This window comes from Rattus norvegicus, chromosome 1, assembly GCF_036323735.1.
Source record: "Rattus norvegicus strain BN/NHsdMcwi chromosome 1, GRCr8, whole genome shotgun sequence".
NCBI classification, from domain to species: domain Eukaryota; kingdom Metazoa; phylum Chordata; class Mammalia; order Rodentia; family Muridae; genus Rattus; species Rattus norvegicus.
The window spans coordinates 147,939,100-147,956,349 of NC_086019.1; the positions used below are offsets into that span (position 1 = coordinate 147,939,100).

Below are 17,250 nucleotides of genomic sequence, written 5' to 3' on the forward strand. Positions count from 1 at the left end.
TTCTGAAAAGATCTCCAGGAGCCCAGGAAATCATTGCAAGAGCTGGCAAATAGGGTTGTGTCGATTTAAACAGCTTCTACCCAGCAAAGGAAATAACAGGGTGAAAGACTGATAACATAATGGAAGAAATAGTCTTTACCAGCTATTCATCTGACAGGCAATTAATAACCATAATGTATAAAGAACTCAAAAAAGCTGAGCATCAAAAGAGCCAGTAATCATCAATAAAATAATTCGGGGGTGGGGTGTGGGCAAGTGAAATGATGAGCGCTCTTCAGACGAAGGAGAAGGGATTGATCAATACATGAAGAAAACATCCATTATGTCAACCATCAGGGAAATGTGAAGCAAAGCTATATACACTAAAACCTGTGTGTGGTGGGGTACACTTGTAATCTCAGCATTTAGAGGCTGAAGCCGGGAGAACAGGACAAGTTTGCGGCCAACCTAGGCCAATTAGTGAGTTCCAGATTATTTTGGGCTACAGAGTAACATTCTGTTTCAAAAAGGAAAAAAAAGCAAAGAAACAGAATAAATAAACAAATAAATAAATCTTACATTGATATCCCGTCTCCTTCCAGTCAGAATGCCCGTCATTGAGAAAACAACAAATGTTTGCAATCATACGTGGAAAAAGAGAACCTTCATACACTATTTGAAAATAAGTTATCCAGTGGCCATGCAAATCAGTATAGGGCCTCCTCAAAATAAATTAAAACCTGAACTACCACACGAGCCACCTGTAATACTCCTGCTTACATACCTGAAAGGATCCAAGTCAGTAGATAACACTTGAAATCTAGACTTACTGCTGCACTATTAACAACGGACAAGACCTGGGTCACCCTGGGCACTCACATTTTCTCTTTCGTAGGGATAAAAGGATAAAGAAAATGTAGTGTTTTCAGATAACTAGAGTTTCCATTAGCCACAAAGAGCGAAAGTACTTTATACTTTATGTGTAAGAAAATGGATGGAGACATGGAAATCATCATGGTAAATGCAATAAATCAAACTCGGAGAGATAAAGTTTTCTCTCATAGCTAAAACTCGAGGGCTGAAACATCATGAGAGTCAAAGGGGAGGGACCATTAGGGATCTGACAGGGATGAAGGAGGAGAAGACAGGGAAGGCAGGAGAGAGTAATGGAGGATGAACAAGGTCAAAGTACATTGTATGTCTGTATAAAAATGTCCTTGTGGAATTCATTGCTTTATACAGCTAGTAGGTACAAATAGATACGAGATACAAGTACAGCAATGCCCTTTAGTTTATTGATCATATTATTCAAATCATTGCTATCATTTTTACCACTGTTCTCATTACACATCTAAACATCTTTTGTAATCTACACTTTCCTAATCATATTTTTAAATAATATTTACTGGCATTATCCAAACACTATTAAAACTATTCCTAATGTCCTGTCACCACTCCTCACAAATTTTTGTCATAATAATGTGAAATTGAAGATGCAAATTATTATGAAGCATTCCAAAAATTATTTTTAGCACTTGTAGCTTCAACGCGTCATAATGGGCTGCCGTATTGGTTTTTCATTCTCTCCCATCTTTACTGCTTTTGAACTCCTCACTTCTGTTTGTTCTTGGTGGCAGAAGCACCACGTCATAGAATGTGTTGCTGTCGCTAGGAGGGTTGTGTCTGTCCAGCATGCATGAGTAATTAAGATCCTTTACTGTCTGAAGAAATGAGTGTTGCTGCTCTCACTGGAGCACAGCCCCATTCAGTGAAGAATCTTAGTGTTCAGCGACCTGTGAATGCTCTCCTCAGATGTAAACTGTAGAAAGACTACATGACCCTAGGAATTAGATTTTCCCCTCTGTATAGATAACCCATTTTCTCCTTTCTCTTTATATCTTTTTATATATGACAGAGTTGTCTTTGGAAATTAGCTATAGTGGAGTCTCTCTCCCTCTGAAGTGTCTTGAATTATCTTTCTAAAAGATGTAAGGCTTTCTTTCTTCAGCTCAGGGACCTGTTCATTAATTTTTAAAATATTCCTTCTAATTTTTTCTCTCCTCTTATAAGTATAATTGGATTCTTGGGTAGATGATAACCTTTGTTATCAGAAGATATATTTGCACCAGGTTTTTACAACTTTAGGGGCAGAAAAGCTCTCCTTGGTGTTGAAGGTTGAAGGCATAAGAGGTATTAGAGCCAGTCATGAACAGAACTCAGCCTTCTCGTCTGTCATCATAGGCTAGGTGTGGGATGTGGCTTTGTAGGTGTCCGCTCCCTTTCAGTGGGAAACATCGGTAGGAGACACTATGAGCTCCCACTGAATGTACCAGAAGAATGTTCTTAGCAGGGAATATATAAACAAAGCTGAATCCTAGACTGAGGATTGAACAAGAGAAAAATGACATAGGGCAGTGGTTCTCAACCTGTGGGCCATGAATCCTTTGGGGACCACATATCAGGTATTCTACATATCAATATTTACAATATTATTTGTAACAGTAGCAACATTTCAGTTATGAAGTAGCAACAAATAATTTTCCTTTAGAGGGTCATCACAGCATGAAGAATTCTATTAAAGGGTGACAGCATTAGAAACTTGAGAACCACTGGTGTGTGTGTGTGTGTGTGTGTGTGTGTGTGTGACTAGAATCAACAAGAGAATCCAGATCCCTAGGTACATACCAGTTATGTGAGCTAAGTAGAACAGGGGACTTACAGCAAGGCATATCCAAGAAGTATAGACATAGACTTCTGTCAGCCCAGGTTGCAAAGCTCAACAAGAAAGCAGGCTCAGAGGAGATCAGCATGGGTGTTAAGCCCAAATTTATCAGAATTTTCTAATGGACATTCTATGTCTAGGCTAGTGGGAGACTATGAAAAGGAGCAGGTCAAGGAAGGGTAGCTCTTACATTTTGTAAACACCCCCTAAGATAGACCTGTCTTATTTTGCAGACAAGAAGATTTACCCTTTTTCAAAGTCCTTCACCAATCCACACAAGATTTGCACCCATGAACAGGTCCTTCATGTTGTGTGGCACAATTATGTAGAATTCTTCATTATGTTTGTTTCTGCCCTCCATAAACAGAGACAAGTTAGTGTCCATCTATAGGACTGTTCAGTGCTCCATCAACTAAAAGTGAGAAAGTTATATGTGAGAGTAATTTTGTAAGGAATTAGAGTTCCCCAAGGCTGCTTGAAGGGGTGGGTCATTTAGTGCAAGGCCAAGCAAGAGCATAGCCTGGTTCTTCTCTCACAGCCTTTCCTGGTATTCTTACTCTGACTTGCTGATGTTGCCATCAAAAGAGGTAGAGCTTCACAGCCTGATGGACCAGCACATCAAAAGGAGGGCCAGGTAATGCTGCACCAGGAAGGATCCATACCTTCACTTGAATGCTACAATCTTGGTGATATCTTGCTTAAGGCTTTCCTTAGCTTTGTGCAATTTCTTTCTCTCCCTTTCTCCAGCTATGTGATTGATATTGTCTGTCATCGCTTATGCCCAAAGCTGTTGCACAATTTCTTCCCTCATTTTGGTCATTAGTTTGATTTTAAGGTGCAGTTTTTCTGATAATATCCCAGTGAGTCAATTTTCATCAGGCAGGCAAACACCATGCTCTCTCTCGTGTGCCTTTGACTGATTTGTTCCCATTTCTCTAAGCTTAGGGGAATAGCACAGGAAGAGTTTGTGACTTTTACAAACTAGACAAAATGATCAAAAGGATTACCCAGACTTAGCTACATGATGAAACCCTGTTCCAAACCAACGTAGTGCCAAAGCAGAGAGTGACTACTTATAACTACACAGAAACAGTGACAAATGGGCGGAGTCTTCCCTAAAACAACTCACGAGTGACTGCCACTGTGATAGAGAAAGACATCTCAAAGACAAATGAGCAAGGATTATGAATAAAAGTATGCTATTCTGAATCTTTTCAAGACTCCTTTCTTGGTTTCCCAGTGTCCATATGATAGTTACTATGAGTTAAAATAATACAAAAGTATATATTTATGATTATGGGGATGTGGTATCCAAAATGCACTGTAAATGGACTAAAACCAAAGTATTAGATTACTTCTGGAAGTTCTAGGGAAAAATCCATTCCTTGTCTCTTCCACTTCTAGAAGCTGCCAGAATTTATTGGCTCCTGGCCACATCAGTCCTGGCTTGTGGTCACCTTGCCTTCTCCTCTTCTACTGTGGCCAAAACTCCCTCTGCCTTATATATAGGATATTTGTGATTACTTAGAGCAACTCAGAATAATATATCCTTGACATAACCACATCTTCAAAGTCCCTTTATGATAAAATACCCACGACTTCCAAGGATTATATTGTGAACTTGTGGGAAGTAACGTTCAACCTACCAGAGTCCACACTCTGGTCCCAAAGACTCGTGCTATCCCTACATGTATCCATTTCATTCCAACATCCCCCAAACTTTCAGCTCACTGCAGCACAAATTGTGGTCCCAAATTATATCATCTCTGTAAGATGAGGGTGAGGCTTCAGTATGAGCCATCCCAGGGAAAATTTCTCTCTATCTATGGACCTGAAAAACAAATTATCTTCTCCAAAAATACAGTGGTGTGACTGTCGCAAAACAGCTGTTAAATGCTTTCTCATTTCAAAAGAGGAAAAACAAATGGAAGGAAAAAAGGAGTCATCAGTCCCAAAATATTTCAAAATCCAATTAGAAAACCTTCAGAGTCTCCAAACCCTGAGGTTCCGTTTTGTCTGGTTAGGATGCTCCCTTTACACACACACCCTCTGCTCTCTGTGCTAAGGCTGGCCTCCCAGACCCTTCCTCTTTGGATTGAGAGTAGCATGTCTTTCATCAGTATGCAAAATTTCATTTCATTCTGTCCATTGTAGTCTAAGCTGGCTGTAATTCTGTTGCTATGTTATCTCACAAATATCGTGTCTCTCCAATGACTGTCCTGGAGATCACTCCATTAGACCAAAGGGTCCTCCAAGCCTTCTTTCTGGACACTCTCCTCTCTAACCCTGATTGATGCTGAGATGGCTATGGGGACCCATGAGTGGTGCGTCTAATTTTTCATTATTATAAAAGGTTGTCCGATCCCATCCTTGGTCTTTTCTAGAGAGCATGGCTCCCTGCTGTCAATGTCATAATTCTTTCACCTTTTGCCCCTCGATGTGGTAGACTGAAATGCTTGAGGGCAAGGATTAAGTCTAACTCACTTGAGCATCACAAACACATTTTGTTCCTACTCTAGCCGTCAGTGAGAGTTTGACATTTCAATATGAGACAAATACAAGAAGCCAATGTCTGTCTGTTTTGGGCAAGCTGACTACCAAAGCTGTCTCTGCGACAGCGACTGATGCATGGGGTTTAATTTAGCATGCTCCATGAAAAACTGCCATGGAATTATGGGAAGTCCAGTAAACATGCAGCTTCGGGACAAACATTCTCACCTCCTGGTGCCAAGGTGCTCTGATGCTTAAATTATGTAACAAAGTTTGTTTTCACCCAAGCCTAGAATCTACATTCTCCAGATTTACAGGATCTATCTTTAGCTATGGGCCACCCCAGGGTGACAACTCAGGTACTCTCAGTTCTATACGTGGAGTATATGATAGGAGTATAATCCTTAGATGCATAATAATAAGAGTCTAGGAAGTTGTGGTAGTGAGCTGTTAGGAGAGAACTGCTAAGGGCTCAAGGCTGTGTGTATGGAATGACAAGTTGACTCTTGGAAACCAATACTACAAGTGCCATGTTTCAGAGCCATACAATAGAACAGGTATGGTGGCTAAAAGTGTGGTACAATGACCACACATGCTTTTAGCAGAAATGTTCTTTTCTCCTACCTGAAACAGTGCTGTGACATACTGCATTATTGCTTTGGAAGATTTTTAAAGACTAGAGGTGTTCAGATAATAGAATTTAAATCCTAAGCACAGTACTGAATTCCACTAGCTCCTCCAGCCATGATGGCCACCATGGCTTCGATTATCAGTTACCGAGCCGAGCACTAGCAGCATCCTGACAGCTCAACTATGTGTTCTGATAGAAGAGTAAGACAGCAAAGTACACTCCCACCAGACACAGATTGGTTCCTTCTGACCTGAGTAAATGCCATCCACTTAAGCAGTTTGTCAGCTGGGGAGGTGATTCAGACAGGTCACCTTCTATAATGGTTCTGCTTCTATTTATAGATCAAACTGATTAATGCTCATGGTCAGCCCTGATTCGGGTTGCCCTGCATGAATTCACAATGTCGCTGCAGCCTGCTGTTGATCCCTTTGGTGGAAAGTGGCAAGAACTTTCAATACCTTCATTTTCTGCCCATGGTGCCTGGAGGGAAGAGGCCAAACATGAGCTGTCATCTGGAGGCCAGAAGGAATGGCCCAGCCCCGGTTTAAGGCGGCAGTGCCCTCCACCAACTCACTGCCCTGTATTGAACTCTAACTCCCAGATCTGCACGCTCACAGTGTTTTGAAGGTAGGGAATTTAGGAAGGAAGTAAGATTGAGACGGATGACAAGAGAGGATCAGAAGTGGTCAGATATACACATAGCTCATGAAGAAAAAGTTGCTAAAGGAGGAGCTATAGTGAGGAATCAGAGATAGCCAGGGTGGAGAGAGAGGAAAAGGAGAACCACTAAAACACACATGGGTTGCAAATGTCATAGTAACTAATGCCTTATATCTTAATTTTAAAAATAAAAAACTTATACAAAAAGATTATGTCACAATAGTGGGGTCTCAATCTAATGGCAATAGTGGCCTTATGTTAAAGTACATACACTACCTGAGCATATTGTACATACACCAGCTGTGCATAGTGGTTCATGCCTGTAATCCAGGCACTCATAGGGTAGAGGCAGTAGGACAACCTGAGATACTAAGACCCTGCCCTGTGAAGTCAAATAAGACCTATGTCTGGCTCTTTGTGTCTCAATGGAGTAGCTGATAGGTGGAGTGAGTTTTACTCACAATTCTTCCTGATACTAATATGTGCTGCCATGTCAAGCTAATTTAAATCAATTTTTAGTAATAATCCTTAGCGGACTGTCTGGATTACGTCTGACTTTGCTTTGTGACTACTTGGCTCCCAGAGAAGGGCAGCAGTTAAAAAAGCAGCAGGCAAACACATCTGAAGAGACCCTCAGATGTGGACCATTCACAGACCTGTAGTCATGTTGACATAATTAGAGATGATATTCCAGAAATTTATTCTAAAATTCTGATGATATTTCAATGTATATGCATAAGAAGATTACAGCCACCTGCTTCTGAAGGAGAGAGAGAGAGACAGAGAGAGACAGAGAGAGAGAGAGAGAGAGACAGAGAGAGAGAGAGAGAGAGAGAATATTCATGTGAGCAGGTATGGATGCACATGTGGACTCAAGTACTCAGAGGCCAGAGGTGTCATTCCTCATTGCTCACAGCTTGTCTATCTTTTATTTCTTCTCTTCTCTTTCATTGTTCTAAACTCACCAGGCAGGTACTAGGCTGGCATGCCAACACGCCTTACACCTGACTCTTCCTAAAACGGCATTCTGGAGACCAAACTCAGGTACTTCCTTGTAGTCAGGTTGACTTTACTGACTGAGCCATCTCTCTAGCCCCCCATCAAGAAGACTTTGACTCTATAACTTTGTGCTGAGTTTGAATTCATACTTACATGATTAAAAGCAAACAAATAATCAATTGTCATGACCGGCATGTTAGCAAGTTTTACCAGTGCTGGTGTGAGTCCAATTGAGGTTCCCCAAAGGAAAAGGCATAAAATGAAGAGGATGGGCAGAGACCTCCCTGAGCATCTCTGACTTGGTCTGGTGTACATGCAAATTTGCACACAAGCTCTGTGTCTATCTACCTCTCAGTTGTCACGACCTTATTTCTAGGTTTTGCTACAACTCTGACTGAGGCTTTTTTCCCAGTTCCTGAGTTTGTATTCTTTGTTTTGCATCCTGATTTTCCATGGCATCTAGCAGGACTCTTTTCTGCTTGGTTCTTCTATACCCTAGCCATGATACTACAAGCTTTGACCAATTGCAAGGTCAACCCAGAAACTATTCCCTGCCTAAATGTCACTTGTTCAACATGTCCAGAGCCCCCAATATAAACCTTCTACCTGAAGCCAAAGTATGGAGGATAAACACTGGATTAGTCCAAATCAGTGCCAAAAAGGGACGCAATTATGTTGGCGCTAACTGAGCGAGAGACTGTAAAGATACACAGCTCTGTCCCTGAGACACAACAGCTGAGTGTCATGTTGAGTTCCTTCCTGGATATTATGCTCTCATGTTGACACAGAGCTAGCTGGAACTTGTGTCCTCCCAGTAATTAAAATTAATGAGTAGTCCCCATCTGGAGGGTGGCACAAGGAAATCTCTTTGAGGCCACATTGTTGGCACTTGCCTCTGGGACAGGAGACACTAAACATATTCCCATGGGGTGAGCCTACAAGATTGAGGGCAATACAAGGCACGAGAGGGTTACAAAATGAGTCCGCTGAGGTCTGACCCCTACACTGTACAGAGCTTCTAATGCTTACCTGAGGCCACTTGCCTAGAACTTCAGTCAGCTCTTGGAAAACTAGAGGACTGACCTATGCTCTGCAACCCAGGAGAAAAAAGTGGCCATGTGGAGACCACGCTGGCTGCAGAGCCTGAAACCTGGGGAGGGATAGCAGAATCCTAGGCTTGCCCCAAATGCCACTGCAGCATCGCTCAGAGATCCCACACAAGACTGGACTTTTCCACATCCCAGTCCTTTCATCTATAGTATTCTCAAGTGTTTATTCCCATTATTATAGTATTAATAAATATGGTATACATTTTCTGAAAAAAGAAACTATGAAGAGGTCCAGTGGGAGGTATCACATGAATCTAAAGAGGGATGCTGGGAATGGAAGAAAAGAGATCTTAAAGGAAGGCTGGGAAGGGGATGAAACAGAACGTACTAGAATAAATGTCCTTCAAATCGCAATAGGGGTGTTTCTGCAGGGATCAGAGGAGGAGGGAAAGACCAATGAAACAAAGTCTGTATGAAAATGCCACAATAAAACCCACTTCTTTGTATGCAGTTAAAAAAACTAATTTGGAAGAAAAGAAAATTCAGCATGAGCCAAAAAGTGTATGGAGGTGCTGAAAGGCACCCTTCCTTCCTGCCCAGCCATGGTCTCACTTGGAGTAGAAGTCTCCAGAAACAACCAGTCCTCTGTCCTTCTGTTCCAGCCTCCTACAGCTCTGCTCTCTGAGAAGTCATGCTGACTCATTGGCTCAAGCTGTGATGCTCAGCTGTCTGTCCATCTTGTCTCCTGGAACAGCTCAATCCAGGGTCTTCCTGAAGTGGTGATCACTCCAGCTGGCAGGTCAGTGGCCCAGGGATGGTTGAGGACAGAGGTCTATGGGGAAATGAGGATGTTTTGAGGTTGGGGTGTGGGGTGTTGGCTTGCATTTACCAGCTTCATAGCTGAGTGTCTATATTTACAAAATGAGCATGTGTAGAGCACTGGACAGGCCTCTCATCCCATGCTCTCTGCACTGCAACTGACCTTGCTAGGAGCTCAGCTAGTCCTTCTCACCTGCCCCAGCCCCAGGCTTGTGTCAACCCACCCATTTGTTAACTAGCTGATCCCAGGGCCAGAGGTTATGCTTGATTTTTAAACACAGGATCAATTTTACTTAATGCACAGGTCCCTATAAAACAGGTATGGTCATCTGCACTCAGTAGGGAGAGCATTGGGCCTAAAAGTCTGTAAGGCATCCCTAGGTGCTTGAGTGATGCTGCACAGATGAACTATCTGCAGTAGAAACCAGGCTGGGCTTTGCCTGGCTGCTCCAACTTGCCCCTTCTGTGCTTGCCATACCTGTCAAAGCAAACAGCCCCAGCACAAGCCCTGGGGAGTTCCTGGATGTGCTCCTCCTCCTTCCTACTGCTGTATAAGAGCAGCTTCTTTTCTGCCTGTTCCTCCTAGATGTTCAGCCCTCAGTTTCTTTAGAAATCGGGTTCTACTAAGTTCTTAAGAAATATTCACCCACTATTTTTATGTTTTCATCATGCCCTACCACTGCCTTTGCTGAGTGGAGTGTTGCCCCTCATGACAAAGGCTTTAGGAGTGGAGACAGCTACAGGCATTGGCCCCAAGCTGATCCCTCAGCCCACTCTACCTATGTGCCGTTGAGAGTCATGTCACCTTTCCAATACCACCTTGGGGTGCATCTTGCTAGAAATAAAGATTGCCTACATGGTGCAGGGTTGCAACCATATAATTGTCCCTGATAAGGTGGCCTTAGTTGTATGTTCTTGCTGTTGGTGGGAGTTTACAGACAAGTGGCCCTGACTTCCTCCCTGACTAACTCTCTCTACAGGGGTAGAAAATGGTACCAGTCAGGTCAGAGCTCTGGGATCCCACAGTCACTGCTGCAGGATGGAGGAACCTACTCCTGAGCCTGTCTATGTGGATGTGGACAAGGGGCTGACCTTGGCTTGCTTCGTTTTCCTCTGCCTCTTCCTCGTAGTCATGATCATCCGCTGTGCCAAAGTCATCATGGACCCCTACAGTGCCATCCCCACGTCAACCTGGGAGGAGCAGCACCTGGATGACTGAGGCACAGGACAGGTCTCAGTATCCCCAACATGCCTTTGTACACTCTGGCCAACATCCTGCGAGCACTTGGAGACTGGGAGTGGCTATGATCACCCAAAACTGGAGAAGGCTCACCTTTGCCTTACTGGCTCTCACATGACCACCAGAGGGGAATGCCATCGTGCAGGAGCCAAGGCAGTCTGGAGGATCCTGGGGAGAGGAATGCTGAGCCATGACTCAGTCGAGTGGAGATGATGTTGGGACTCCACTGGGAGACAGCAGGGTGATAGTTCCCTGCCCAGGCTCCTGGGCACCTTTGAAAACTGAACCAAAACCAGATACTCTGGTCTACAAATAGTGGTCAGGAGGAGACTGACCTTCAACTACACAGCATGGAGAGGTTGCTGAGAGCCCAGTACCCTCTACAGACTAACAGTGAGGGGCAGGAAGGATGAAGACTTCAGGGGGCTTCTCCTCCAAATTCTCACAAGGCACACAGCTACTTTCAAACTTTTATTTTCAAAAGAAAAAAACTCCATAAAAACACAAACTAAGATACAGAAGGGATATATTTTTCCTGTTAAAAATGAGATGTGCATTTTAGACACTTGGGAAAATATAAATAAATAGAAGGGAAGGGAGGCGAATAGCACTTAAAAATCCAACCTCCCCAAAGCCATCATTTTGATACATTTCTTCAAGTCTTTTTTACAGGATTTTTTTTAGTAATTCACACCATATGCATGATGCTGCATTGATTTGTATGATAGCTTAAATATCTTCTGCCTCACAAGATACCATGGCTGTTTTTAGTGACTGAGAGTAAACTGGCTAGGCCATGGCTGAATATAGTCCTTTTCTTTAATCTGTCTAACTTTCTACAATGTACTCATGCAAATCACAGTAACCTTCAGAAGCTCTGCATCCCAGGAGCTCCAGGAAAGATCTGGGTTCTAGTCCTCCTTAGCTATTCAAAGGCTGTAAAAGTCACCTCACCTCTTGGTGCCTCCATTTCCTCATTGTAAGATGGGAAGGAGAAATGTCTGTCTATCAGTCTGTCTGTCTGTCTGTGAGACTAGGTTGTCTCTTCTGTTGTCTTTCCTTCATCTTCTTCTCTCACACACTGTCACCTGCATCTTTGACCTTGCTGCCAGGATTCTAGGTCAGAGCCCACAACCATCCCCACCCTACTTCAACTCCTGTTTCCTTATTATATGACTCCTAAATAAGTTGGCACCTGTGAGCTTCAATTTTGTCATCTATAAAATGGCGGTGTAACATCTACCTCACAAGGTTGTCATGGAGATAAAATGGGAGAGCATGAGCAAACAGGGGTGTCCTTTCCTGAATCTCTCACCCTAGGAAGAGAACCCTCCCTGCCTTCTAAGAGCCAGTGCTCCCAGCCAGTACCATGTTCACAGTGGCCAGCAGAGCATTCACAGTGACCTACACCTGACACCAAGGCACCAAGGCCTATGGGATCATTGTCACTATTGTCATTTATTTTCACATATGTGAGGTGTACCTATTGTGTTCTTCTAGGGTAGGACCTGCTGCCCTATCAAAAGAGACCTGTGCTGTGGATCTTAGATCTCCTCCATCACCCACAGTCAAGCCATGCGTTCCCATGTATCTTAGGCTACCTGGGAAATGGGTTCCAAAGTATTCTCACACTACCTGACCTCTGAAAGTAGTGGATACTCTATCAAGGTGGTTTCAGGATATGTTGTGTGAGTGTGTGTGTGTGTGTGTGTGTGTGTGTGTGTGTGTGTGTGTCTGTGTCTGTGTGTCTGTGTCTGTGTGTCTGTGTGTCTGTCTCTGTTTCTGTCTCTCTCTCACAAACACACACACACACACACACACACACACACACACACACACACACACACACACTGTCGGATGCACAAAAGAACACATGGCATAGGCTCCAAACCTGGCACTGAGGTATCACTTCCAGCCCACCCTTCCTCAGATACCTACCTCAGAGATGGCATGCTCTTCTGTGGGAGCCTGTTTAGATGGGTTTACAGTCAATGGGAGGGGGGCACTGTTCCTAGCTGTTAATGACAGAACAGCAGGAAGAAGGAAAGATCTAAAGAGCTCTGAAGACTTCCTGTGGAGGTCTTTTGAAGCTCTCAGGAGGGAAAATTGGATGCCCCAGGCTGTGCTTCTCTGAGAGCCTGCTGAAGGGCAAACCACACCTGCAGGAGCCCTCTTCCCCTCCCCAGACCTATAGAATCGTACTGGGCATCTGGGGCCAGTTAGCTATGCTAGCCAAACCCCTGGATGGCAGTACATCCCTGTTTGAGAAACCCTCCCCAGGACCTCTGGCCTCAGACAATGTCCCACACCTACAGACTTTAATATTTTCTACCCAATCTCTTTGTGTTGGTTTCATGGCAAGGGGAAATAACATCTGAGAAAGGACACGATTTCAAGCCTCTTCCCCCAGAGTCAAGCTTCTAACAAGGCAACAAAGCAGTGGTTTATATTTGTACTCACACCCTCCCTTCTCATTTGCATCCTCTTGCAAGCTATACTTGTCCATAAGTACCATTTTTTGTGTACCACAAGCACCTTTCCCCATTGTTGCTTCTTCTTGAATCTCCCTTTCTCTCTCTCTCTCTCTCTCTCTCTCTCTCTCTCTCTCTCACACACACACACACACACACACACACACACACACACACACACACAGAGAGAGAGAGAGAGAGAAAGAGAGAGAGAGAGAGAGAGAGAGAGAGAGAGAGAGAGAGAGAGAGAGAGAACAAGAGAGATGCACATGTCCTGGTGTATTAGTGTGAGCATGCACTTGCCACAGTGCGTGTTTGGAGGTCAGATGACAATCTTGAGTGTTGGTCCTCACCTTCCTTGTTTGAGACAGAGTCTCCTTTTTGTTGCTCACCACGTTACTTCCCAGGCTAGCTTGCCCACAAGCTCCCAGGAATTCTCCTCTCTCTGGCTGCCATCTCCCACAGGAGCACTAGAATCACAGAGGTGCCATTCTGCACCCACTCACTTTCACATAAGTTCTGGGAGTGAAAACTCAGGTCCTCACATTTGCACAGCAAGCAATTGCCTGCTGAAATGATGTCCCAGCCCCCTCCCAGCCCTTTATCATTTTTAAGGTTTGTGTTTTTTTAAAAAAGGATCCCCTCATACACATGCATGACACTGCAGACCACTATACCAAATACTTTTTATATGTTTTTATTTTCCTGTTATATATGTGCTGAGAAGAAATATATAGAAGTGGCTGTGCTGACCCTGGGCCTTGCTCAGGAGAGGAGAAAAGGCAGGTTTATAGCACATCCCTTCTCAGAGATACACAAGAAGGAAAGTGGGGTCCCCACCTCTGTCACTTGATCATGTGGAGGTGCAAAAGTGGAAGAATCCCAAGTTTTTCTTCTCTCATGTTTTCCATTCTGAAGGATGGAGGACGTAGTCCTTTACAACCAGAGCACCCTCACAAGTTTCTGTTAACTAAGAGAAAGCCTGCAGTTGTGAATAGAGAGAAAACACTGCAGCAACATATTAGTGCTAAAGGCTTGAAGTTGGCAGAGAAGAAATGGAGAGATGCTGGAGAAAAGGATAGCTATAGAGTCAGCCAAAGGCAGGGAAGAAGGCAAACTGTGGCAGAGAGTAGGTGATAGTCTCCAGACAAAGGCATCTAGTGGCTGGGATCAAGCTGCTACCAATGATGCACTGTGTGGAAGCCCCTCCGTATTACCTCCAGCAAGGTGGATGCACAGTCCTTTCATGGCTGTGTAATTGCAGCAGTGGGGCCATCTGCATGATGGCCACAGAAAGGACCCAGTTGTCCCAGAGACAAATGGGTGATAAAAATATTCAGAAACAGGAAAGGCAACTCATAGACATCAGAGGAACATATGGGTATGATCAGGGGCTGATTGACACAAGTGGTAGGACCCGGTTGCCCCGGTGTGGCCTATCGTGGCTATCACAACCATTTTATTTTTCCAATTTAATATCCAAATATCCACATGCTTTGTTTTGTTTTGGTGGAGTGATCTTGGTTCTGGGATATGGAACTCACAGCCCTGTACATATGAGACCAGCACTTGTCACTGATATTTGCCCCTAACCCCACATATCTTGCTGAAACGAAAACAAGCATCCCTCCAGCCAATAAAGTTTCCCAGGATCCCAGAGGTTTCCAAAAGGTCCATCTTACTTTAAAGCACCAAATGGAAATAATTGCAAAGCCTAGTTTCTACAAAAGTGGGTTGCCTGTCCCGTGGCCTTGCTGTTGAGGACTGGTCCCACCACACAGGATGGATATTATCCATAATAGTTCATGGCTGATGCCATGTAGAACGGATCTTATCCATAACAGTCTCTAGCTGATGGTCCTGGTTGCTAAGAAATGCCCACATTGAGTTCTCCACATCAGTTCAAGCACAGACATGGGTTGTCTCTGTCCAGAAGACAGACAACCTCGATCACACTCACTTTTGCTGGCCTGTGCTGATTCCATATATCCTTGACATCTACTAAGACCTTCCCTCCTTTCCCCTACAGAAGGCTGTCACTACCTGGCAGTGGCTAGCAAGAGACAGAGGGCATGCTTGAAATATTAATAAAGAAAGTACGTTTACAGAGGTTGGGTGTTCAGGGAAACAGAATGGCAGATACCAAGGACAGTGAGACAGAGTTCTCTAGGCCTGAAGGATAACAGATCCCAGCAGAGGTCGTTGCATGATGGAATCAGGCAAGAGGAGCTGTGCCACAGGTATATCTAATATTCTTGCCTATGGCTAGTCTGTAGCTCAGTGGTAGGGCACCTGCCTAAGATGCTTGAGATCCTGAGTTAAATCCCCAGAACCAGAAGAAAAGTCCTTGCACAATTTCAGAGCAGTAGGGAGTTGGAAAGACCCTTTGCCTCCTTTCTAGGTCTCCTACTGACCAAAAGTAATAGATACTAAATGGTGGGACTGCTGAGTAATAGGGTCTTTGTATGTCAGCACACTGGAGCAACTGAAAAATGAGCAGCACAGCCCACCCCAAGCGACACCCAGCAACCATCACAAACTCCCAGCATTCATCACGAACTCCTAGCAACTATCACGAACTCCCAGCATCTATCACAAACCTTGCTAAGACAGGGAAGCAAACATGGATCCTAAGGAAACAGTCTCGTGGACACCATATTGCCCCAGATAATGTCAATGTTGTTCCATTCTGAGTAAGACCTGACACTAGAATGTAGCCAGTGTAAGGCAGAGAGGCTAGCACAGCTTTCTCTGTAGCAGTTGCAAGGCCTAGTGTGAATAGCAGTCTTGGTCTTTCCCCTCCTGCCCCACATTCCCTGAATAGTCTTCAGATACGGAGGTGTCTTACCTCATCCACAGAGGAGACAAGCTCCTGTCCTGTTTTTATTTATTGGGTTAACAATTGCCCAAAGAATTTAGGAAGAAGCCTTGCAGATCTAGCTGAAGGCACTTTAGAACTCCCAGGAGACATAGGAGCTCATGGAACTGTAGTCCCAAGTCGAAGAGCATCAGTGTCTCTATAGAATTGAACCCTAGACTTTCAGAATGTACCAAGATGTACCAAGTGTCCCAGTGAACCCTTGGGCTCCAAAATGAGTCTCCTTTGTTCCTGTTGGGTAGCAGTCATTCCATAGCTCTTGAGGTATGAAAGAAATTGCCTGACAATGCAGCAATCTCCTCTTCTGCACACTGGTTCACCCAATACGCCCCAAATATCATAAAGCCATCTTCCAATGTATCAGACTCCCACCACGCTTGCTAGTGGAAGCATTCATCCTGCTTCCCAATCTAGAACATTTGTAACAGTTATAACAATATAAGAGTTATAAGGGTGGGTCACTCTATTCAATGAGTCACACAGTATTGGCAGGAAAAACATGCTAACACAGCCTTGGTAGAAACAACAGAGTTCCTCACAAACTTAAAACTAGACATGCCATATGCTCTCACATTAGGGGTATATCTAAAGGAAATAAAATTAGCATTTCAAAGACCTCCACTCCCATGTTGATCACAGCACCATACACACTAGCCAAAAGCTGGACTGCTTATAAATATTTATCAATGAATGAGCCAATGAAGAAAATGTGGTACCTAAGCACAGTGAGATCTAATTCATCTATAGAAAGTATAAAATCTTGTCATTGGGACATGGATGGAATTGAAGGTCATTTTGTGAAATGAGCCAAGCACAGAAAAACAAGTACCCGTGGTGTCACATACAGAATGTTAAATAGGTTGCTTTCCCAGAAGCTGAGAGAAGAATGGTTAGCAGAGACTCTGGGGAAGCTGGGAGGAGGAAACCTGATCGCTGAGTCCTGTGTTACAGTTAAAGAAATAAGTTCTGTTTTGTTACTATGCTGCAGATTCAAAGGCACTAGGAAAAAGGATTCTGATTGCTTCTATCACAAAGAAGTAATGTTTGAGGTGATATATAGGGCCACCTGGAGCTGATTCTGAACAATATACACACTTAACAAAACATCATATGCTATAAATATGTACAATCCATGTATTGATTTTAAAAAATAAATAAAATAGAAAAGAGGTAGATACTGCTTTTTTTGTAGGTCGGTCACTGAAGCCAAGCCTTTCAAAGTCCATTCTACATTACAGTTGTGACAGTTGGTTCTGGGGGAAGCAAGGCAGATAGACTGTCCTCTGGGAAGGAGACTGTAGCTGCTGCATGC

The 17,250-nt window shown here is 43.8% G+C and overlaps 1 protein-coding gene across 10 annotated transcripts in view; it reads left to right on the forward strand.

The window, feature by feature from the left end:
* Ctxnd1 (cortexin domain containing 1) overlaps positions 1-17,107 on the forward strand; it is a 51,447-nt gene extending 34,340 nt beyond the window's left edge. For 4 of the 10 annotated variants that reach the window (XR_010063089.1, XR_010063090.1, XR_010063091.1 and 1 more), the window contains 3 exons: positions 6,164-6,449; positions 9,042-9,329; positions 10,330-17,107. Coding sequence is in view for 1 of the 10 variants with exons in the window: in XM_063280965.1 (XP_063137035.1) it covers positions 10,389-10,568 (180 nt within the window). In the remaining 9 variants the exon portion in view is untranslated. Of the gene's footprint in view, positions 1-3,239; positions 3,336-6,163; positions 6,450-9,041; positions 9,330-10,329 lie in introns of all 10 variants that reach the window. The other 6 variants (XR_010063088.1, XR_010063093.1, XR_010063086.1 and 3 more) reach the window with 3 other exon arrangements.
* Positions 17,108-17,250: the final 143 nt, after the last annotated feature.